Raw genomic sequence first — 25,045 nt, 5'->3', positions numbered from 1 at the left:
CCTTATAGAGCTATAAAAATTTGATTTGGGGTCCCAACTCAGGTGTAATTGAGCTACCTCTCTAGTCCTCATGAAGAAAACTTAGATTATTAATTTATGGTATTAGGTTTTTTTCTTCCACTCTGTAATACAATTTCATTGAGGGATTTGTCTATTATCGTTAAGGTATTTTTTTTAGGTCTTGTTATTTCAGAAAATAAGTAAATCTGATTTATCCTGTGATACCCTGTACATAGCAAATTATTTGGGAAAATTTGAAGAATTTCAGTGTCCCAGATTGTTTAAATTGGCTAGGTTAAAATCTGGGGTCTGGGATATACAGTTCTCTGTGAAAGAGAGATTTAGGGGACATGGAAGATAAACAAGATGTTAGGTAATTAGTATAATTAAAATAATAATAAGGTAAACAAGACATGATGTAATTAATTTTGTGATAGCCAGGAGAAACTCCTCTGACAGGAGTAGACAATCACTATATATTTGGTTTTAATTTTTACTTTTAAATTCTTTGCTTTTACAACCTATTAATAGAAGTTTTGTTTTTCTCTGTCAAGCTAAAGGACCATCCATGGAGATGTCTGGGTAAGATGCCTCCCTGTCTGGGTTTCAGCTGGGATAGAGTTAATTTTCTTCTTAGTAGCTGGTACAGTGCTGAGTTTTGCATTTAGTGTGAGAATGATGTTGATAACACTGCTGTTTAGTTAAGTAGTGCTTACACTAAGTCAAGGACTTTTCAGTGTCCCATGCTCTGCCAGCGAGCAGGGGCACAAGAAGCCAGGCAGGATGGTGGCCTGGACAGTTGACCCAAACTGTCAAAGGGATCTTCCACACCACAGAGTGTCATTGCCAGTAGAGAAACTGGGGGGAAATTGTCTGGGAGGCACTGGTCAGTGCTCAGGGCTGGGCTGGGCATCAGTCAGCAGGTGCTGAGCAATTGTATTGAGCATCACTTGTTTTTCTCGAGTTTTACTCCTCTGTCTCTCTCTCCTTCTATTATTATTATTACTACTACTATTATTACTATTATTATTTTTATTATATATTTTACTTTATTTCAATCATTAAACTGTTCTTATCTCAACTGTTCTTACCTGGGTTTTACCTTTTTCCAATCTTCTCCTCGTCCCACTGGGGGTGGGGTGGGTGAGGGAGGGTGCTTAGTTACCAGCTAGGGTTAAACCACAACAGCACCCAACGTGGGACTCGAAGTTAACAACAGCTCTGACCAGTGCATGTTGAAACAAGCTTGCTACAAGCATTCCTTGTGGTTTCATAGCCACTGGTCACCGTGTTGATTCGTTTGCTCTCAGAGCTGTGTTCTCCAACACGTTGCTTGCACTACTGCCCCCTGTTGTGTTTGTTGCCTTCGGGGCAGGGCTCAGGGTGTTGTTTTAACTCACCTGGTCGGGTCTCAGTACTGCCATCACCTGTGCGTGGGGAGACACCTGTTGGGAATTATTCACAATTACATCTTTCACCCGGCTCCTCGGACAACCAGCCTATGGAGGAGAGCCATCTTCCCACAGCCTCCCTTTCTTCTCCAGCCTAATTACCACAGCCTTTGAGAATTAGGAAAATTTTGATTATACTTGGGATGTTGGAACCAGCATGGTCCTATTGGTAGGAACCAGCAAGTGGCTGAATGTGGTTCAGCTCTTGTTTAGGGTCAAAAAATTATTTGCAGCTACTCCAACCCCCACGACAGGCACAGTGGGCACTCAAACTCCAGTAACCACAGACACTGGGATTGCTCACCCCAGGGGTGGGTGATGCAGCTGAACCAGAGGACCAACCCCTGTCTGTAGCAGTTGCCCCTCAAAAAAGAAAGAGAAATGCCCAGGAAAGATGGCTTGTTTAGTAAAGGACAAAGCAAGGTCATAACGAGAACAGGAGGAAGAGGCAGAACAAGAGGCACCTGATCCCTATCCCTGAGTGAGCTGCAGGATATGCAAAAGGATTTCAGCCATCATCTAGGTGAGCATGTTATCACCTGGATGCTCAGATGCTGGGATAATGGGGCTGGTGCTGTGGAATTAGGGAGTAGGGAAGCCAAGCAGCTGTGATCATTTTCTAGGGAAGGGTGAATTGACAGGGTGATTGGAAGAGTAACACAAGTCCTCAGCCTCTGGAAGCGGCTCTTGTCAAGGAAAGGTATTTCTTCAAGGAGGGTGTTCTGTTTCCCCAGAGAATGGACCATGATGGAGAGAGGTACTCAGTACAGCAGGGAACTAGCCATGCTTAGAGGTAGATCATTTATTATGACCCAAACAACACATGGTCCCTCACAGATCCAGATGAAGTCTACTGTGCACATACCAAGTATCAGAAATGTGTACATCATTTTACACCAGCTCATTGGCAGTGCTGTCTGGGGACACAAACAGGCACCAGTGGTGGAGGCAGTGGCTCCCCAACTCTTGCAGTACACAGAAAAATCTCTTCCTCCCTTGTCCCTGCTGTAGAGAAGCCAGCTGAGCAGCTGAAAGAGGATCTAGATTGTAGTCCCCACGTGCCCAGTCCAGAATCTCAGCTGGTAACAGAAAGGGTCGTTGGTCAAGGGAGGATATTGAGGGTACACACCAGGGCAGACCCTGGCTTTTTCTGCAGGTCTACAGAGACAACATGAGGAATAGGGATAGAAATTCTACCTCAGGCCTACATGAGTTGCAAGGAAGAACAAGCACAAGAAGGGTTCTTCCAGGAAAGCTGCTGCTGTGGTCTGCAGTGGGCAGTTCCTCAGACAGAGCGGAAGGGCTGATCTTATTCCTGATCCTATGGAAAGGAATTCTACTCTATTTTCACAAGAAGCAAGTTGTATAATCCTATGACCAAGACTAGAGGGGCTCTGCCTCCAGCCGTGTGGAAGAGAGGGACAGCCTTGTTCACTGGACTGTGTGGATCACGTGGCCCCCCACGTCAGCCCCCCAGGAGTATAAGGCTGTAGCAGATCCGGGTGCACAGTGTACCCTGATGTTATCAGGCTGTGAAAGGACAGACACCATTTGTGTTTCTGGAGGGGGATTCCAAGAGCTGACTGCTGGAGGCTGAAATCAGCCTGACTGGGAATCAGAAGCCCCCAGTGGGACTGGCGCAGAGGTTCCATGGGCATAGACTATCTCAGGAGTGGGTAGTTCAAGGACCCGGAAGAATCCTGGTGGGCTTTCAGTGTAGCAGCCTTGGAGATGGAGGAAATGAAGCAGCTGCCTGGTCCCACCTCTTGGAAGACCTTCTGTTGCAGGGTTACTGAAGGTTGAATAAAGCAGGTGCTGTCGCTGTCACAGCACAGCCCCGGCGGCAAAACCGCGCTGAGCCTGGGACTGCGGGAGGTGCTGCTCGCTGCTCAGGGCATCCCCTGTTTTCCTTGCGGTTTCTCTCTCTCTCTTGCTCTCTCATTTTCACTGCCATTATTATTATTAACTTTATTTGAATTATTAAACTGTTCTTATCTGAATCCGTGGGGTTTATCTTTTCCCAATCCTCCTCCCCATCCCTCTGTGGCAGGGCAGGGCAGGGCAGTGAGCGAGTGGCTGTGTGATGTTTAGCTGCCATCTGGGGTTAAACCAAACCTGCTTTATGATAGTCATGCAATATTTCTGTGTATAAAGGGCTGTAAGCCTTGCTTCACATGAATATAGCTTGTTACAGCGCACACCTGCAGACAATAGATGGTTGTGCTTCATGTTCCACCTGCTAACACAACAACAGGATGAGGAAATACTCTAAAAATAGAAAAAAAGCCAGATAAGTGAAATACAAGAATGTCAGGTCTGTATCTGAATGCATTTAGATATGGAATAAAATTGAAAATACAGATGTCATAAAGAAGAATAATGCAATAGGGAACATTTTTGACTTTAAAGTTTCCTTGTGTTTCTCCTAAAGCAAAGGCAAAATTTTCATTAGTTTCAGTGGTTAAGAATATGTGATAGTCAGCATAGACAGTGACTGATCTTTGCACAGAACCATGTTGTTGGTTTTATTGACTGGTTTTGGATAATTACATCGAATTTTATTGGTTTGTTTTACAGTTCTGCCTTGGCTCCACACTTGACAAGTGAAAAACTAACAAGGCCGCCCAGTGATGGAAACTACTATTCAGGTAGGTTATTATGCCATAAGACTGTTAGTAAATTGGTTAAATTAAACATCTATTTAAAGTTCTGGATTTCATAGTTACTGGATTTCTGGATTTCATTGTTTGGATGGGGCCCAATGTTTTGGGAATACAGAGGGATACCAATAACATTGTCCAAGGTATCTTCTGTCATTTTGTCTTTGCACAGTTTTTATGAGCACGTCTTACACAGATTGGTTTATAAGTCTGACACTTCTCCCAGGGAATCAATTGACAATATCACAGATGGAGAAATCATGGTAAAAGAAAATTACTTTCTGCTTTCGACACAGCTGCAAGAAAATTATTTCAGAGAGGAAATTTGAGCTGTGGCACATGGCCCTGTGATGTGACCACAGTACAGAGATGTTAACTTGCCTGGGCACCTTTCATTGCAGGACCTCAGTGCACTTGGCAATGACAGGTGGATGTGATGTTTAGAGCACCTGACATAGACAAAGTTGCCCCTTGGGTGTTTGTTAGCTGATTATTTAAAAAGCCACATTCTTCCCACCTGAATGTCTTAGTGGGAATCTATAAGTAGAATGTGTTATACAGAAATACAGATAATGACAGTAGGAATTGCAGCTGTGTAACTCATTTATTTCATTGGTTACAATAAATACTTTGTCAGCTCAACTTTGGTTTTCATATTTTAGGATCAGGTTACATTGAAGATAATGAAAACCACATGAAATCAACAGATGAGAGTAAAGGTAATTCCATACCTAAACAATAGATTTTTAAATTATCTTATAATTGAAAGTCTTGATGATTTCTAATGGCGGTAGTGAGGTAGTAATGATAGGGCCATCCCTTTTTTCCCATGTCCAAAATGACACCAATAGGACCCTTTTATCAATTGCCTTATGCAGTGTAATTAGCTGTGCTGGATCCCAGGCCATCTAATGATAGGTGGTATAAAAATACAACTTATAGTCAAAATATTAAGTTCTATATAACAAATATTCTGGTTTGTTAAAAAACCCCCAAGATTTTCTACAGATTTCTGCTTCTTTTACTTCTCTGTCCTTTCTTCACTTCTCTGGATCTTGAAATATCTAAGAATTAAATCTAAAAATAACCTGCTATGAAATCTGAATAAAATAATCTGCCGAATATGTTCTGCAGTATTTCAGTCTGAATGAATGCTGTGGTTCCTTCCAGCTCTTACAGAAATGTGGTAGAACACCATCCCCACCCCACTCTAAAAATAGAGTAGAAAGCAGCAGCTGTTTCTGTGTCTGCTGTACCCAGGTAGCCAGTTCCTGTCAGCCACTGCCCCTATAGGTCAGATGGCAGATCATTGCCAGGCTTGCTGTGGGTGTTGTGGCACAGAAGCATTTGAGGAGGAAAGTGGGTTCCATTCCAAATGTTTTATGTGGGGCTTGGAGGCAGCTTAGGAGGACAGTGCTGAAATGGGCTAATTGGCAAAGCAGAAATTTGGAGAATGAGAGGTGATGAGGGAGGCCATGAAAGACATAAAGATGGCTTGAAATGTGAGGAAAGTGCAGAATGGGAAGTGTCCTGCCATAGCAGCCACAGAAAACAAGAAAGAAATGGCAGGAAGAGAAAGGGAAGAGCAGGTGGAACAGGAATATGGGAGAAGCTCTGGTAATTCCCTACTCTGTTTTGGATTGTGCCACTTTTGAAGGTGTTACATTGCAAGTAACAGTTTTAGGCACAATTTGCATGTCCCACAGTTTCAGAAATCTAGCTGGTCTTCTGCCCTTTGGAGTGGGATGACCCTCAGAAATGGGCTGGCCTTACAACTTAGCAGAGTAACTCCCATGTGCCATCAACAGGGCCTGGTCCTGCACCCATCACAGTCAGCTGGGACTTGTCCATTAATTTCAGTGGCAGCAGGATCAGGCCCACAGCTGAAATGAAATGTGCAGTCCTACAAAGAAACATCTTCTTGATATTTTTGGGGCAGGACCTGACCTTGAGAGTGCTGAGGTGGATTACACTGAAGTTGAAGTCTCCACGCTTGATCCTCACAGAGGTAATAAACTCTCCAGCCTCTATGGGTTATTTTTGGGAGCAACTCTGGGGCTGTTGCTGCTCCCTGACACTGGCCTGGTATTGGCACCTGGGGATGCCAGGGCTGTGCTTTGTGTGCTGACAGTCTCCTGCCAGGAGTGCTTCTAAACCTGGCTGATGCTGTGGCTCCTGTGCTGCTGTTCCTGCAGCTCTTCCGCTGGGATATTCCCATTTACAGGAAGGCTGTGTGGAGATGTGGCTCTAAGCAGAAGGCAGCCTGCTGTGAAATATCCATGTTAAAGATACCAAATTCGCTGAGAGCAACTTGAGGCTGCCGCAGGGTTAGGTAATGGAGAGAACAGAAACCAGTGGAATTTCCTCCTTTGTAAAGGAACTGGTTGAAGGGTCAAAGATGTAATTCACTTGTGGCTGAGAAGGGAGACAAGTGTTGATTTAATCTCTTAGTCTGGAGAGACCTGGAGACCATCCTGAATTTTGTGGCATCTTAAACAGGGAAATGAGATATTGATGCTCAGATAACTTTGTTCTCCTTCTGCAGTAACCAGACCTCAGAGCGTGGGGCTGAGGTACGTGTCTGCAACCTTGAAGGAGAAATAGCCATGGACATTTATTCACCACCCAAATGCCCACTTCAATCATTCTGTGTCATCTGGAGAACTCAAATGCCATTATGGCCTTGTGTTGAAAGGTGCTAAACCTTTCAGAAATTTGCAAAGAGCTCCAAGTAGGTTAAAGTGAATAAACCCTGCGAGAGAAGTTTATGCTCTGCTCTTACTTCTTTGCTTCAGCTGAATGAGAAGCAGACTGAGGAAGAAATGGATAAATTTCCTTCTTCCTGGTAGGAAGGACTAGTCACTTATTGCAGAGACCAAAGACATGATTGTTTAGCTGGTAGCACAGATGTTTGGGCAAGAGTTCTCACTCTTCAAGCCTGGCAGCCAAGCCCTCCCAGAACAGCCAGTCCTCCTGTCCTTTTTGTTTTCACTTCCTGCTATCATTCATCACAGAGTCTCTCTTCCCTGTGTTTGAAGCAGGCTATTTGCCCACCTCTGCTAAATTCTGCACTGAAGGACAAGAGTTGTTGTACTCTTCTTCAGAATAGGGCTAATAATTGTTCCAACTGTTTCTGAGTGCACTACAATTCTACAATGTAGAACAGTAAGATATGATAGTGCATTATTTAAATTAAAAGCCCTATTAAATTCAAGATCAAATTGATCACACCTATAAAAACAGCATTTTCATCCATTCTTGCTATATAACACTCTTCCTGTATATCAGACTAAGTAATAAGGTAGTATCTATGCTCTGTAGATAGAACCCCATTAAACCACAGAATAATGTTTACCAAGGTTTGTAAATGAGATCAGATTATTTTAATTGAGTGCTGCCTCGTGCTACAGACCTATGCATGGCACACAGAACACTGATAGATTCTGTAAGACTGAACTGTGCTGGAGTGTACAGAGATATGAACAGCTCCCTGTTCGATTTCCTTTGTTGCCCCAGGACACAGTGGAGTGCTTTGGTTATGGAAATGGAAACTGCACTGAAAGTATTTCATGTGTTCCTCCTGAGAGCATCCTGAGGATGCTGCTTAAATAGAATTAAATAGAAGAAGTTGTATGAAACCAAGTTATCTCTTGAGCTCTGCACTGCCTATCACAATGAAAACAGGATGAGATTTATTCTTGGGAAAAGAGAAGCAAAGCCAAGTTTCTTAATATTCCCTTGTAATAATCATGTACACCCAGAGAGAGAATTTGACCACAGGGCTGCTGCTGATACTTCTGTTACGTTGATGTTATTGTAAGGTTTTGTTCCCAGCCATAATATTCTTTCATGTCTGTGTGTGGATATGACCAGCCCTTCCTAGGGAACAGAACTTTCAGATTATCACCTTGCTCCAAATCCCTTTCCCCTCTTCTGATTCCTCCTATTTTCTGAAGGAAGACAAAGCAAATCACATTAATTTTTCTCTGGGCACACATTGCTCATCCAGCAGCTACACAGAGTCTGATTCCTTCTGCCTTTTGAGGAACTGAAGATTTCTTTGATCTCTCTGGCCTAACCTCAATTTAATTTATCTTTCCAATCATTTGTTCCTCCTGCCACTGTTGTCAACATCAATACTAATGTTCTCAGGAGCAGGAGAGTCATATTGTGTGTTCTGTGAAAGGCTACTGCAATAAATGCTGCAGTATCTTAGCTGTAACAGCTGCCTTTTTGTCACTTCTGGGAATTGGGATTGATTGAATGTCACTTCAAACAAAGTTGAAATTATTGTAGAAGGATGAACACCTTGTCTTTATCAGTAAAGAATTACTTACATTTGAAAACACTGTTGTACCCTGTTTTTCAAGTGATGTCCAAGCTACTGTTAATTTCTGGAATACTTTTATCTGGAATTATTAAATTCAATACTTAGTAAGTTTGTATGCTTGACAAAAATACAGTGTTTGTCTTTCCTAAAGCTTAGCTGAGGAAATAGATGGCCAGGTGATTTAGACCCTTCATTGGGAATCTGAGCAAAACCAAAAGCAGGGGCTAAAGTCAGATCAGGAAACATCCCTGAAGTGACAAGGCAGAAACTGCTAAGTATGGCTGAGTAAGAATGTTCTCCTTATTTTACTATTATATCTGGTTAGTTATCTGCAGGGTGGCAACAGTATAAAATTAGTGGGAACAAAATGTCAAATCATCCAAGTAATTTCTCCTGGCACATTTTTTCAGTGCTAGGACGACTTTTGGAAGGTTGACAAAGGAAATAACATGGGCAGTGGCATTATACCACAATATAATGAAATGGGTATGATAAAAAATAAAAAAGCAAACTAAGGAAATGCCTCAAACCAAGTCTTTGCACAGAGTCAATAGGAGTAGATTTAGGACAGTTAACTGCTAAAAAAAGTCCTAAACAAAATGAGCTACCTTTTATTAAAATTCCAAGAAGATTAATTCTTACTTCACTGGAAACTGAATTGATAATTTAAACAGTAGTCTGTAAGTATTTGAAATATGCCTTGAGATCTTCAAATTATTTTGCAAAGAAAGTTCATGCCAAAGTTGCAAGTTTGAAGGCTGTGATTAGACACTTGGGGAAGTGTGGCTGCTATTGTTTAAATTAATAGCAGTTTTGCAACTCCATTCTGATGTGTTAGCTCACAGCATTTAAAGGATGCTGAACAGAATTTAAAAACAAAAAATTAATGGAATTAGCTTTGGGAAATCAGAATGTGGTGCCAGAGACACTTGGGTTCTTCAGGGCAATGCAGAACAGTAACAGTCTTGACTCTGAGTCTGCAAATCATTATGTCTGAATTCTTTAAATGTTGGGGCTTTTTAATAGCTAAAACACAGGATTCTGTATCCAGAAATTTTAATTTCTTTCCTTTTTTTTTTTTTTTTTTTTTTTTGCAAAGAGGAAACAACAATTAAATTATTTTTTTAATTTAACTTTAACTAGAAAAATTTAACTTCTTGGTTTGTTGAAGGTCCACAGAAACTGGAGGTGATACTGATAGAATTCTGAGCTTTTGTAGGAAACTCAGTTTAACTGAAATGAGTGAGTGTTTCTGAAGCACTTTGAGATCCATGAACAGCAAACTCCTGGACCCTGCCATCACAGACCTTTACAGCAAGTGAAGGAAGTGGTTTTAAATGCACAGTTCTGGAGCACTTTGATTGCCCAGGGATTTTTAAACTACAGCCACACAATGAATCCAGGAGATTGTTCTATTCTCCTATTGGCCAGACGTTTATGCTGACCACAGAGAAAATTATTCTTGCTATTTTCAGGCCTCTCTGTCCAAAAGGAGACCTTTCCCAGATAAATGGAAGCTGTGCAGTGTAAAATCTGCAAATATTCTTCTGAGACATTTCACAAAGCACAGCAATTTAACTTTTTTTTCTTTTTGCCATTAAGATTTAACCAGGCTAGTTGCCAAAAGGCTTTATGGTTAGTCTTCCAAGTGATAGATCTCCTAGGGCTAGGACCCCTAAATCCTTAGAACAAATTGAAGAAGCTCTTCAAAGAGATCCAGAGAAACCATTCTCTAGTGGTAGATGTCTCTGTGAAATTAAAGCAGTATTGGTTCAAGTTCAGAAGAAGATTAAGAGGATGTTGAAGTCAAATTTAGAAAGGGAAGCAGATTTTCATCATTTTTACATAGAGGGAGACATCCTTCTCTCAGACCCTTTACAGGCTGGTTTGGGGGTTGTACTTGCTTTTCACACAGTCTCCACAGGCTCATTGCTGCTTATGCAGCTGCTTCTTCTGATAGTAAAAAAGTGTGTTCTGTTTGTTTAAGGAGCTTTTCATAAGGCAAACAAAACAAAAACAAACAAAAAGAAAAAAGAAAAAAAAAAAAAAAGAAATATATTGATTCTGTGCCACTACGTTTTCCAGCTCCTGAACAGAAGGGGACTGAAACAGTTTATAGTGAAATCAGAAAAACTAATAATGGTAAGTAAGCTAGTGAAAAATTAAACACTTTAAGGAAGCGTGTGTGTAGAGGTTAGGGATAAATTTGTGACTGAATATTTTATAAGATAATATTTAGACTGAATATTTAGAACATAATTGCCATAATAAAGAAGAGCTGCAAGTCACATTGGATAGGAAAATACCAAAGTGCAGCTACAAAATCAGAGAAGTTGATAAAATGCATGACATCTTCATGGCTCCTCACAAATCCAGGGTGTTAATATTGTAACATCTACTTCATCAGCCCATTTGTGCTGGATCTGCTGAATATTTGGGCCACACATCTGGATCTGAATCAAGATCCCCATTAGGGACCTGGATTCTAGGTCCTGTTATCTCAAACTGCTCAAGAGAAACATTTGTCTCTTAATTGCCCATGTTTGTCACATGCTATAAAATATTCCATTTGCTTTGGGTGTAACTCCAGCAAATATCTATAAAGCTCCCAAGAACAGCCTCTACAAGCCTTTAGAGCAATGATCATTCCAGCAGCTCCTCTAACACAGACCTGGGTGTGGGCAGTGGCAGCTCGCTGGCAATTGCTGTCTGTAAATGTTCTGGCACTAATCAGTTCAGAGACAGTGGCTTAAAAGAAGGTTATTTCATCATAGATTGTCAAAGTCTGAATTGGAAAGGATTTCCTCTCCTCTCTTTGTGTTAGGAAGTCTAGATTTGTAAATATTAGGGCTGCAAACCATTCATATTTTGTCCCCATTCAGGCTTTGTTGTGGGCCATTTTTAATTTTTGGTTGTGCTTTAAGTTTCTATTTTTTCTATAAGGCATTTCCTACCTCTGACACAATATATCTCTGGGGAATCTTTTAGTGTGAGGGTCTCCATGTACTTTAGAAAACATTACTTAATTTTTCCTTGTTAGGACTTACATGGCAATTTTTATCTCCATTTTACAGCTGAATAAACAGAGAGATTAGGTCATGCATTAAGGCAAAGTGTTTAGAGAGTGACAACGGTGGCAAAGGAATTTCAGAATCCTTGGTGCTGTGCCTGTGTGGTGTACTCATTTTTCACAGCCTTGCAGTGAAAATCAGAATATCTTTCACACTTAAGAGCATGGCCAGGCATTTTATGCAGAACCACCAAGAGAAAAAACTCAGTTTATTTTAGGGCTGAGCCCCAAGGCCACAAGTGTTCTGAAATGTTCTCCAGTGAGTGTGAACTGGACCTATAAAAAGCTGCAGAAGCTGCTGTGTAACCCTCACCTGCTCTGCCCAGGTGTGAGGGTGACTCTCACACCACTCACCAGCCCTGGTTTTTTCTGGTACATAACAGAGGATGTAAACTCCAGGTTGGTACAGCAGAGCTGAAATTCAAAGAGTACTTAAAAGGCTGTAATACCATAAGGTGGGAACTGCAGAAAAACGGGATATGATTGAAATTCTGAGCTGAATTAGCCAGAGATTCTGCAAACACCCCTTAATCTTGCAGTCCACCTGCTCTTTTAGGCATAACATTCTACAGTTTCAGTTATTCTTGGAAACACAGTGCCAGTTTATTGTTTCAATCACGTCTGTTTTTCCTGACTGATACACAGGAAAAGTGTTTCAATTAGATAAGCAGTGCATCACCCAGCAATGCAGTGCTAGGTTACAGTTAATGTAGCACTACCTTGGATTTTTCATAGGCTATGTGATTGTGAGGTGGCAAAGTGTAAATGCAGTGGATGATGCCTATGAAATATTCTGTGTATTTTATTAATATAAGAATATTAAATGATGCCAATTATGACAGATGTTGAACAGGACTGGTGGGTGCAGAAGTTGATTTACTATTCTATTCTTTGATATTTTTGAGCAAAAGCCCAAGAGTACAACCTACTTCAGGAAGGCAATGATTCAGACAAACGTGTCCTTGGGGAAATCACATGAGTTCAGGAATTGGTGTCAGCTACACAGTTTGACATATTTAACCCCTAAGACCTATGTAACATTTTATTATTATTTGTTTGTAGGTAACTATTGTGGTTTAATTAGAATTGAGTGCTTCATAAGCAATTTTGTCTTATGAAGGGGTTGTCTGTGCATCACAGAAATTGTGTTCACTAGGGAGGAAGCTGAAGGACAGGCAGTAGTTGTTATGTCTGACGAGTTCTTTGTGACTGAGCTAAAACATTTTTGCTCTTCATTCTTCTTACAACTCTCACTGCTACCCCCAGTAAGGCAAATGCCATAGCAGGAACCAACTCCTGTATTTTGAGTTCTGTAGCTGTTGCTATAGGGTTTTGTTTTTATTGAGTTCTGTGGCTGTTGCTTGCTCTTATGCAAAATCTGCATAACCAGGAATCCAGAGTGCTGATAATGCTCTGAGCTTTCCCAGGCCTTTGGCAGTGTGCTGAGCATCTGTCATTATGCTTTTTCTTTTCATTTTCCTGATGCTGGCTATGTTATGTCCTGCTTCTGCCATCTGAGTGCCTCCACCACACTGTGGATAAGACTCCCCATCCTCCCTGCTGTGCTGTTTTCCTTGTTCTGAGTGCCAGGACTCAGGAGGTGGTTTTACATTAGAGACAGACAGAAACAAACTGTCAAATGCACATTTAACTCCTAGAAGACCTGCATGTGGTTAACTACAGTTAACTCATTTCCAGTGGGAAAAGCAGGTAATTTGTGAAATTCCATTCTAGTCAGGTATGTTTGATTGAAAGTCAAATAATGTCAGTCTCTGGTTGGTTGGATGCTGGATTTCCTCTGGTGTAATGAGAGTTTAGGAGGATGCTGCTCACTTTGCTCTGCAAGCAACTGCAAGATAAGAAGTTGTCCTTGCATTGTTATTGAAAGATTAGTTTAATTCAGAAACATATTTGGTGTGCAGGCTGTTCACACAGACATTGTTTTAAAGCCTCTTCTAGAGCAATGGGCTTACTTTAGTATTTTACATAAAATACCAAAAACTTCAAGCCTCAACTTTAAATCAGACCTCGCATCCAAATGGAAATTTGGGGAATGGTCAGTTAGTGCCATTCAGGTCAGTAACAGCTTTGTATAAAAGTTCTTCAGGCTCACCAGGATGAACTAATTTCCTTAAAATCTTGCTTTCTCTGGTTGCTGTGTGAAAAGGCCAAAGCATGTTGTGAGTCAGGAATACCCAGCCCAGTCCCAAAGTTGCTGCTTTTTGTTCAGAAAGAAGTGATATGGTATAAAACTTCAGCAAAACAGGCAATTGTCCAAATCCACAGACTGCCAGGAATGATAAAATGGCTCTGACCCTGCTGCCTCCTGTGCCTGTGCTGGATCCAGGCTGGCAGCTCTTCCTGAGGGAGCCTCAGGATGTCTCTCACGAGTTCAGCTGCCTGGGTGGAGGCTCTTTCAGGCATGATTTATTTCCATCACACCTTTCATCTTCCCAAGAGGCAGCAGGGGCAGGAAGCCCAAGCATCTCCATGCTGGTTCTTTATCTCAGCTCCAGCCCTTCCCTCGGTGTTGATCCCAGTTTTTGGGATTGCACAGTCCTGTTCGTGTTGCTGAGGAGAATTAGAGCCAACTCCAGCTCACAGATTTCCTCACGTTTTTCCAGGACACTTCCTGTGGAAGATGATGTTCTTGGTACATTCTTTCTCCTTCAGTGCACTCTGTCTTTGCTGTGTGTCAGAGCCAAAGCTCACAGAAGCCAGTGATAAGCTTTGCACTGATTTTATGTGCCCTGGACTGAGCTCACTGTGGCTTATTTCAAGATAACAATTCCCAATTTCTTATTAGGAAAGTGGAAATCCAGCAAACAAAATGCAGAACCAGCCTTTACGCTGCTAAGTCTGGAAAAATGAGTTGGTCACTTTGGAAGCAATTGCAGCAGTGAGACAGGAAATTCTAAGAGTCCTACAGCAACCAACAATGTACTATGGAAAAATAAATATAGCCCAGTGGAAAGAGGCATGAGAAATCCCCATTGCATTCAGAGGGTTGGAACAAATCTATTTGAAATCAGCTCTAGCAATCAGGAAATCTGCTCAAATACTTTCCTGCTACTGAGCCTCGGGCTTAACACCTACATCTTAGCCAGAATTTCCCACTGAATCCTTTTCCAGCATAGAAGAACTCACAGGGCCTGTGGATTCATTGTGCTTCAGGTATTCTGGGCACATGGTAGTTGCAGGCAGTCCAAAGCCAGGCAAATAACTTGTCCTCTCTCCAATATAAAAACTCTTTGGATCTCTGGGTTTCTAGACATATTCTAAACTAAGGACTGGATCTGTGAGACACTGATTCCAGAGCCAAATGCTTACAACAGCTTCAGCCAAAAATCAGGCAAAGCCAGATGGTTTCAGTAAGGCACAAATATGCAGGGAGCTTCTGACCTTGCTTGAACCTCCAGAGCAGAGCTGGATTACGTGCATGGCCCGTGTCAGAGCTGTTCCCAAGCTGCCTGCCAAGATTCCCTGATGGAAGCTACTGCTCCAGTAAAGGCCTTGGCAGAACGTTGTGTGTGTCTGCAGCTCAGCACCTTTGGTTCCAGGTCTGACATCTTGGCTTCCAGCAGGGCTGGAGGTGCCTTGGAGGTGGATTGGCAATTGCAGCTGTTTAGGTACATATTCTCCTCTCCATAACCTCAGAGCAGGTGGGGGTGACAGTGTCTTAAACTCCTGCTATATGTACTCCTTTGTAAAAATGTGTTCTTTGAATTTAAAATCCCATCAACTAGAAGCAATACCGAGAGTTTAGATCCATCAGAAGTCCATAAAACCACCTACCTTTTTTAGACATAGGAATATTTTAGAAATCACCAGTATCAGACCTTCAGCTCTGATTCCTTTCACAAAACATGGAGCTTTTTCTGCGTGTCTAGAATCCAGCATTTCTCAATTCCCCAGTTTTGGCAGTAAGGGAAAGCAAGGTGTTATGAAAAATCTGTCAGTTCTACAGTAAAACTAGTAAAAAAGTAAAACCACCTCTTTTTAAAATTTTTTTTTAAACAAAAATGAAATAAAAAAGATTGTGAAAAGATTGTCATGGTAAGGAATCAGCAAAAGCAATGTTTCATTGTGCCTTTATTAGTGGCTGCCCTGAGTGGTACCTGGTAGAAATCGCCCAGGCTTCCAGAGCACTTCCCTGACACAGAGTGTGACATTTCCTGGCAGGGCTGTGACACTCAGCTAGAAAGCCCCAGAGCCTGGATGTGGGTGACAGGTAACAAGGAGGCAGGATCACTGGCACTGTGACCTCCAAGCCTTGGTAGCCAACATCCCGTTGTTTGAAGTCTGGAATTTACACAAAATTTCTCATTTCCTCCTTCCTGTGAGAACAATACATTGTGACAGAGACTAAATGACAGCTTGTTAATGCTCACTTCACAAACCTTATGTATGGTTTATGGTTTTGTCCACTTAAAGCCAAGCTTTGATGTAGCACTGGCTCAGCAGTGGTTTTGTTCAATTCTGTTGGCTTTCAGGACACAAAAATGCTTTTGTGTGTGTTCCATGTAGCTTCTTCTTTTGTTTCCTAATGTCTAAACATATGTGGATCAATCTTGCCAAACACTGAGATCAATTTTATACCGAATTTGAGTTCATGCACTGCTGTAAGGTGCTGTAGTCACCTCAGTTTTTAATCCTTTGCTTAGGCTAAAAGGTCTGGGTAGAAAACTCCAAATGTACCATGCCAGAGACCTTCACCTGTGTTCAGTTTCCTTGTTACTTCTGCTGGCTCACAAGGGAGTTTCTAAAAGACTTTTATTAGGGTCCTATAGTGGTAGTAGTGCACTGCATAATGTCCTTCATTTAGTGATTTCAGGGAACTTATCAAAATTTACATAAGTGTTCTGCCTATGGAAGACTGATTTTTAAATTTGTTATTTAAAAAAATACATAATTAGAAAAAACATAGATTCAGAAACTAACCCCCATTTATACAAAAAATACTGGGAAGATTAACCCAAGACCCAGATCAACCCCATTTGTTGAACATTACATGAATTTCCTTCACACAGCCTCTCTCCAGTGAATCTGATACACTTTGCAAGAAAATACCCTTCAAGATTCAGCACTTACTTTTGTCCCATGTGAAATATCTCAACAGAACATAGAGATGAGCACTCTTAACTCTTGAAATCCTCTCCTAAAACTGGAGTTACTTTGAGAGGGACAAGAAATAGTTATGTTTTGGTATTTGAATGTATTCTGTGAAATTTCTGAATAGCTAAATCCACTTTTTTTGAAATAAGTGTATGATCCAGTCTTAAAGTTCACTGACCCTAAAAGGAAAGAGCTTGCTGACCCTCAGGTTTTTCATTGGGAACAAGGAACTTTTTATTAATAAAATGTCAGGTGTCTTTGCTGTTATTTTAACAAGATGTTATATATAACAAAGATGTTATTTTTGCCCTGAAAATTATGTCCTCAACTGGATTTCTGCAATACATTATTTTCCTGGCTAGGAACTGGATTAGGAAGTAAAATGCTGATGAGAACTTGCCTCTAAAAGGAAGACTCTCTTGTCCAGTAACAGATTGTGCCCTCAGTAGAGACTTCTTCTGTAGCACATAATCAGAGAAGCTGCCAAACAGGTCCTGTTCTGTGTGGGCTTTGAAATATCTGGTCTCACCCCTGCACTTGGATTAAACTAGAACTTGGATACTCCTCAAAGCCCAGAGCTTTAACCTAGGATGTAGGTAGGAATTCTACATCATTGCAAAGTGAACAAAAGGGTTGAAGTACCTATACCTGTAATTTCTGGAACATAAAACTGGTCACTCTGCAAGGTGCCATTTCATAATTTATACATTGTATTTTATTTTGCAGATTCTATGGAAAACAGGCATTCTGTAAGTATATATTTTATGCAATCAGTTAAATATAGAGACATGGGTTGAGATGATTGTGCATCTGGTGAGATGGTGTTCAAGGGCTGATGTGGTTTGTTTGTTGCTGGGACCTTTGCAGGACAGATATGGGGCAATCCCTTTGTATATATTTTCATGGATCAGACTTTCAATCCTCTGTTTGTGGCAGGGTCAGTTTTAGGAGTCTGTGGAAGGGGCTGGAGTGTGGAGGTGCTGGTGCACAGATGATATCAGATCACTGTCACCTGCACAGCTTTGGGTCTGTGCCACCAACGCTGGCAGGGTGGCACAAGGTGAGGGATGGCTCCAGATGAAAAGTGCTCACCTGTAAATGCATCACTGGGGACAGAGCTGCTGCTGCAGTGCCATCTGTCATCCCCATATAGATGGGTGCTACAGTCACAGCCAGTGTGCTCACACACAGCCCCCTGGGACTGCAATGCCCAGAGAGGAGAGCTCCTTCCTTCCTCAGGTGTGAGCAGCTGAGCCAAGCAGGGATGGGATCAGCCCAAGTCCCTCTGTTCACTCTCTGGGGCTGTTTCCTCCTGGGTTTGCTTTCAGCCACTGGTGGAGCAGGTAGGATGACTCCAAGGGCTGGCAGTAAACTGAGACCTTGTAAGAAATTTTGAAGGCAAACAGTTTTTATTGCAGAGTACAAAGCTGGGTCATAGCTGGGTCACAGAAGTGGGACTAATACCATCCATATATGTGGAGGATCTCAGCTGAAAATGTGGAGTTTTGTGAATGTTCTGTGGGTGGTGAACAGCTTCATAGTGCTAAGAAGCCGGTGACAAAATATGGAGTTTTTTAAAATAGAAGAAATCTGTTGAATGAGCTGTTCCTCTGCCCTCAGGAGATCTGAGAGGCAGGGTACTCACATTTCAGGAGTACTTTTATGAATGTTAGATATGCTATCAAATCCAACTCAGACTAAGCAGACAGTTGGTTTTTGTCACCCACTTTGTGACTTTGGAGCTTGTACTTAAAAAGAAAAAAAGGAGAGACTCATAAATAAGAATCACAATAGCCCAGTCTACGTCAGCTCATGGCATCCATTTGAGTTTTGAAAGGCTCCATCAGCACTGCCCTCCCCATGGGACACACAGGCAGCCCATTGTATTATTTACAGACACTGGCAGTGCACTGAAGGTCACAGATTGTGTTACAATAAACAGACTCATATTAACACAGGCCAGGAGGGTTTATAGTGTCATTGTCTCTCTTAGTTAAAAGGTCTGTTTTTATTCTTTGCTCTCAGTTTTCTAAAAATATGTTGAGCTGAACCCTCCCCTGGGTTATACCAGGCATTCCTTGGAGAGTCATGCAGAAGAAAGTTTGTCTCTGTCCAACACAAAAGAAAAAATGGTCAAGGGTGGCTGTGATAGACATGAAGTATAAGCTCAGGGAGGAGTAGGTTTTGTCTTCTTTTTTCCCACAGCCTACATAATTTCTAATGGACACAAAGATGGTTTTTTGTTTTCCTGTGGCCAAAAGTGAGTAAAATATGGAAGTATAAGAAAAAGTCAGTGCAAATAAACTGACCACCCTGTGTGAATCACTTTCATAATTAATTGGGCTATTAAAGCTTGCTGAGCCAGGCAATCCATGAAGTAATGTCAGATTGAAGGAAGAAAAGTGTCAGCTGAGGGCAGTGTTTTCTTTGTGCTTCTTTTATTACTCTCGTGTTAGCAGTAGAAGGGTAATAAAAGTACTTATTCTGTAAAACTAATCTCACTTTCAGAAACACCCCAGAGCAAAGTCAGTTTTATAACACTTGCACATCTTGCTTAAGTTTTCCTAGAAGCTGCCTTATTCAGTTAATGTCTGAGACATTGTCCCTCCTTAGCTGTACAGTTCATGTATTAACATAGAAACTATTCCTTTTTTTCCTTATTAGCGCTTTAAAGGACACAGCAAAAGAACAGAGCCTTGTCTTCTGCTTCTTAAATTCCCACTTCTGTTCCCAAAGAGCCTGTGACAAAAGCAGCACCTCCTTCTCTAAAGTGACTGAAAACTTCTTCATAGATTTTCCATTCCCTCTACTTGTCTCTCTCAACACTTTACAGGCCACACAGATGAACACAGAAGAGGCAGGGAGCTGCTAAGGGGCTTTTTAACATCATTTTCTTGCAACTGTTTTTTTTTCAGTAGCTCATTTTCACACATGCTTAACTATGATGTATCTCTGAGGTTTGGTCCAAATGAGGAGTTGTTGATCCTACTCATGAAAAGGAAAATGCTCCTTATAAAGTGATCAAGTGGCTTAAACTTCCTCCCCAGCTGTTCTGCTTCTTGATAGCCAAATGAAGGGTTTGGCTCAGAGGTGAAGTTGCATTTGATCTGCTGCTCCCTTATTTGTGAGTGGAAGGGGCCTTCAGGATCTGGGCTGCTCTGCTGGCACCTGAATCCCAGGGAATGCCACAAGGATCACTCAGCTGGGGTGGCCTTCAGAAACCTTGTAGAATTCGACTCTTTTTTAGGAAGTAATAGATGTTCCAGAAGTGTGAGACAAAGGAGCTCAGCACAGAGGAGTACTTTGCTAAGAGCTCTGTTTTCAGGGAGGATGTGCAGCCTTTTTATTTCATTAATGGTGGTGGAGACTCATCAGATCCCAATGTCCTTTTAACTCCCTAAATTCCAATAATGTGTATTCCACTGCTCAGATAAAGTCTGTTAGCATTCAGTTCTGCATTGCTCTTCCAGATGTCACAGGCAGAACAGAAAACTGCTCTGTGGAGAAGGAAGATGTAGCAAATCATTTTAATGGTTGCTAGTCCTGCTGTTGTGCATTTGCCCCTACCTAGTTTCTGTCAGAATAAATATAATCCAGCAGGGAAATTTAGGAATTTTGCTTCTTCTTCACTGAGAGACAATCACAAAATTGAGTTCAGGCTTTTAGTAAACACTGTTACTGACACAGGTGCATTGAAAGTGTTTATATTATGTCAATAAAGGTGATGCATTAGAAAAATAATTAGTCAAAGTTTGAATTTCTTGAACTATATAAAGGTTCAGTTGCAGTACAGGTTGTGACTGATTTGCAGTCCAGAATACCTTGAACCTGAGTGTCTTGGATTTTTAGGTCATTTCGAAAGGAACCTGAAGTTTTATGCCAGGGGTTGCTTCCCTCCATCTCCTCTGTTTCAGAAATTTGTATCTTAAATGCAATCCATAGGAAGTATTTGCAAAAGAAATGAATTACTTAGAGAGGAACTGGGAGGAGGTTTCCTTCCTGAAATCAGAGCTGGCAATCTTTCTAAGTTATTTAATGGTCCCAGTTTCTGAAAACATATTGAAGGAAATATCTTGACAATGAGATAGCCACTTCGCCAAACACTAATTGGTATTGTGTCAAATTTACCTCAGCAGTACATTCTGACTTCACATCTCCTCCTCTCCTGCTCCCTGCTAGATGTGTTTGTGTATTTGTTTGTTGGGTTCTGTCCTAGGGGTTCAGGAGGACTGGCAGTACATGAGGACATTGTGTACTTTTAGTGCCTATTTGTCCAAGCTCAGCATGTGCCCTCTGAGACAGAAACCTGTGCAATTTTCATCTCTCTGCAGGAATTTCTGGGTGTTATTCAGCTACTTTCTCATCTTACTCAAGTGATCCCAAAAGTATTTTCTCAGTGTTAAAGGAATTCCCATTGCCAGCTCCAAAGGGGGACCTGGCCTGTGTTTAACTGTGCACAGTAATGTGGCACAATAGTTTCAGACAGGAAAGGAAGATGAAGGATGTGTCCAGTTAAAATTGGGGAGGGGATTTCAGGCAGTCAGGATATGAAAAACAAGGTGATACTCTGAAATAAACACTGAATTATAAACCAGGAATTCCTCTGACTCATGGGGCAAATCCTTTGGGGGTAAGTCCACAAAAGGAACGAGGCGCCTCGGTGCTGACAGACAGAGCTGAGGTTAGAGGCCACCACCTACCCTGAGCAGAAACTTGTTGGAGGGAGACTTTGGCAACCAACGCCAGGAAAGACTTGACAGCTGTGAATCCCCAGTGGACAGAATGATTTCTGTCACATAATATAAAAACAATGAAGTTTGGGCTCTCTCTGTGCCTTTTCACACTGGCTGGAGTCGAGGTCTGCTCTGTCTGCCCTCTGTGCCTGCCAGTGCCAGGCTTTGCCCTGGAGATCTCCCCTGGCACAGCTCTTGCAGGAACACAGTGTCCAGAATTCAGGTGCTGCATTGCTCCCTGTGAGACACCAGCCCTTAGGGAAAGGTTTCCATTCTCCTGGGACTGGCATTGGGGTCTGACTGTGGCTCCTAGAAAATAAGGGATCTGACCTCCAGGTGTGTTTAGTGCCAGCAGTTCCCTTAAAAATCCAACTTTTATCAGTAAGCACCCATTACAGATGTTGGTGATTAACAGTTTTGAGGTCTAGCTTGTAATTTTTACTCTAAATCTCCCACTGTCTTATTTCTTTTTCTCTGATGAAGATAATGCCAATGTCTCCCCAGAGAGCAGTGAGGTTTTATTAGCTCACTGTGGAGGGTTCTGAGGAATATGTGACAGGACAGAGGGTAGGGGCACAGCTACACTCACCCCTTGTTTTTTTCTCTTTTGCTCTTTTTGCCAGCAGAGAATATATGGGCATCCTGATGCTACCTAGTACAGTCACCTCAAAGATCAGCTGGGAGAAGAAAACAACACAAGATGGAAGGTGTTGCAAGTGTTCCAAAGGCTTTGCAGCAGTTATTTATGAGTTTGCCAGACTCATCTTTTCAAAGTTTATTTCCTTAGGAGGAACAATAGAGATGTTCCTAAAGCATTTAATGGAAAAAAAATTACAAATAAAAATTCTCATAGGAAAGTGGCTCTAGAAACCACTGACCCAGGTTCTCATCTGTAATTTCTCCTGCTAATGCAATTTTGCCTTTTTTGCCTCCAATTCATCATGCTCTAAGGAAACAAAGGGGGAGCTACAGCTGAGGAAGTACATTTCTACAGTGCAGCAACTACTGTGATGCCAGTAGGACATAGAAATATCTAGGCTTGCTTTAAACTTGCTAGGTTGGTTATGAGTGCCACCACTGTGGCAGAACAGAGCTCAGCACAGCCTGGCCAGCCATGGGTGTACCTTGACATGGCCTTGCAGCTGGTGCTGAGCTCCCTGTGCTGCAGCAGCTGGACTGCTACCAGGCTTGGAGCCAGCTCAGTTATAACCCACAGGGACGTGACACTGCAGGGAGGGCCTGAGGGAGCAGTGAGCTCTGCGCTCCCTAAAAACTTGAATAACTGTTCAGAGATTCAGACTTGGCCAAGTGCTTCTGTCAGAGGCACAAACAGCCTTTATTCTTCGCTAAATTGCTTTTCCCCTTTAAAAGTTCTGATGCTTGTTGGTTTATTTGATGTGATGGTTCTTCAAGAAATGATTGTCCATCACAGTTATTTTGGATGATTCTATGATAAGTTTTCGTTGAGTGGATATAAAACACCCAGGTCAGTGAGTTTGTACCTGAAAATCCTGTTATGTACAATCCTAATTCCTCTGATTTTATGAGAGATCTGAAGTTGTACTTGTGTCCATTCCATACCAATCCTTTTTCTCTATAGCATGATAAACCACTAACACAGATCTAGTTTGGACACAGATGTAATCCTGCAGCCCATGTTTATCTCAGCTGCATTAATTTAAAAAAAGAACACAAAGCAAAAGAGAAAAAATACTGTCCCCCAACCTCTTAACCAGATGGCCTTTGACATTGCAGTTGCTCTCTTTTTCTTACTGCAAATTAAATTCCTACAACATCTGGGCCACAGGTAAGAAGGTTCTAATTTTAATTAGAAAATAGTAAGAAAGAGGCCATGGGTTTGTATATAGATACATAATTACTGCTTTAAGCACTGCATCAAAGGTGCAAGAAACACAAAAGGGGTTTATATCCTCCATTCCAAATGTTTAAAATTTCAAGCTCCAGTTACTGGTTAATATCTCTAATTTATTGTTCCCTGTGCAAATGTTGTTTGTATCATGAGCCTGTCACAACTGACTGACTTCATAGCTCTCTTCTGTTGACAAATGTTCTTTCAGCATCCCATGAGTGTCCATGCAAATGCATTAGTGTAAGAAATGTGAAAAGGTATTTTAATAAAGAAAACTCTGAACTGACCTTTGCACTGGATCTTGCGCATTCATGTTGCAATAAATGCCTGTGAAGTTTTTTATTTGTGATGAGCCACAGATCCATTGTATGGATTGGAATTTGAAAAATGCCCTCTCTGCACAGATTCCAGGCTCTTGGATCTGGAGTCAGGAACCCGTTTAACAGCAGGTAAATGCACTAAATTGCTTTAAGAACTGAGTGGGGGAGTGCTTGCATTCACATAAGTCTTTTACTAAATAACAAAGGTAAAAGTTCCTCCACAAATTCTTCCTGGCCTTTGGCAAAGCTTGGGAAAACCGTGGGGTTTGGAAAGCTTCAGAAGATCATCTGGGCATGATGGAGCAGCAGTAGAAGAATTTGTTGCTCTCTTTCAGCTTGTCTCTTGTCTGGAATAATCCTAGATTGTTTTGGATTTAGTTATCTAGTACAAGTTGTTTGCCCTACTGAAACGTGTGAACTGTCCATTTCTCAGAGTGCTGTGCACTGTTTTGAGCTCCTCTGTTTTGTCTTGCAGATAACAAAAATATTTCAGAGCATGGGACAATAATCAGCAGATGTCGCCAGTGAAGAGAAGGTAAGTGGGCCCATGAGTAAACAACTACACAAGGAGTCCTGAAATGAGCATGTGCCAAACAGGCCTCATGATTCCATTGGAAATATTTGGGAAATAAGTATTGAATCTGTTACAAACAAATCAAAACTCACATTAGAGCTCAAAATACATTACTGAAAACAACAACAAAAAGGAGATTTCTGCATTGTCACCAAGTTGAGCTCAGCAAACAGAAAATGAGGTGTGTTGGTAAATATTCACTTTTTGAGCAGAGTAAGGGGTGGCACACGCCCAGGTCCCTTGTGCCCTTCCCTGTCCGAGCAGTTCCCTGAGGATGGCACAAACCTGGTCCCTTGTGCCATTCCTTGTCAGGGCACTTTCCTTAGAACGGCACAAACCGGGTCCCTTGTGCCATTCCTTGTCCAGGCATTTCCATCAGGATGGCACAACCCGAGTTCCTGGTGCCCTTCCCTGTCCAAGCAGTTCCATTGGGATGGCACAAACTGGGTCCCTGGTGCCATTCCTTGTCAGGGCACTTTCCTTAGAATGGCACAAACCGGGTCCCTGGTGCCCTTCCCTGTCCAAGCATTTCCATTGGGATAGCACAACCTGGGTCCCTGGTGCTATTCCCTGTCCGGGCAGTTCCATTGGGATGGCACAAACCGGGTCCCTTGTGCCATTCCTTGTCAGGGCACTTTCCTTAGAATGGCACAACCCGGGTCCCTGGTGCCATTCCCTGTCCGGGCAGTTCCCTGAGGATGGCACAAACCGGGTCCCTGGTGCCATTCCCTGTCCGAGCAGTTCCATTGGGATGGCACAACCCGGGTCCCTGGTGCCATTCCTTGTCAGGGCACTTTCCTTAGAATGGCACAACCCGGGTCCCTGGTGCCATTCCTTGTCCGGGCAGTTCCATTGGGATGGCACAACCCGGGTCCCTGGTGCTATTCCCTGTCCGGGCAGTTCCCTGAGGATGGCACAACCC

General features: G+C 42.1%; 1 protein-coding gene across 6 annotated transcripts in view; it reads left to right on the top strand.

Moving 5' to 3' along the window:
- The window catches only part of PECAM1 (platelet and endothelial cell adhesion molecule 1), a 31,617-nt gene extending 8,101 nt beyond the window's left edge, over window positions 1-23,516 (top strand). The window contains exons 10-16 of one of the 6 annotated variants that reach the window (XM_036394736.1): window positions 555-582; window positions 4,029-4,099; window positions 4,774-4,830; window positions 6,051-6,119; window positions 10,527-10,583; window positions 17,353-17,375; window positions 21,986-23,516. In XM_036394736.1, the coding sequence (XP_036250629.1) occupies window positions 555-582; window positions 4,029-4,099; window positions 4,774-4,830; window positions 6,051-6,119; window positions 10,527-10,583; window positions 17,353-17,375; window positions 21,986-22,015 (335 nt within the window). In that variant the 3' untranslated portion in view covers window positions 22,016-23,516. Of the gene's footprint in view, window positions 1-554; window positions 583-4,028; window positions 4,100-4,773; window positions 4,831-6,050; window positions 6,120-10,526; window positions 10,584-17,352; window positions 17,376-21,982 lie in introns of all 6 variants that reach the window. The other 5 variants (XM_036394735.1, XM_036394738.1, XM_036394737.1 and 2 more) reach the window with 5 other exon arrangements.
- The last annotated feature ends 1,529 nt before the right edge of the window (window positions 23,517-25,045 follow it).

The sequence above is a fragment of the Molothrus ater genome, chromosome 19 (assembly GCF_012460135.2).
Source record: "Molothrus ater isolate BHLD 08-10-18 breed brown headed cowbird chromosome 19, BPBGC_Mater_1.1, whole genome shotgun sequence".
NCBI lineage: Eukaryota > Metazoa > Chordata > Aves > Passeriformes > Icteridae > Molothrus > Molothrus ater.
The sequence above is the reverse complement of the archived record's forward strand: the minus strand, read 5'-3'. Positions and strand labels throughout refer to the sequence as shown.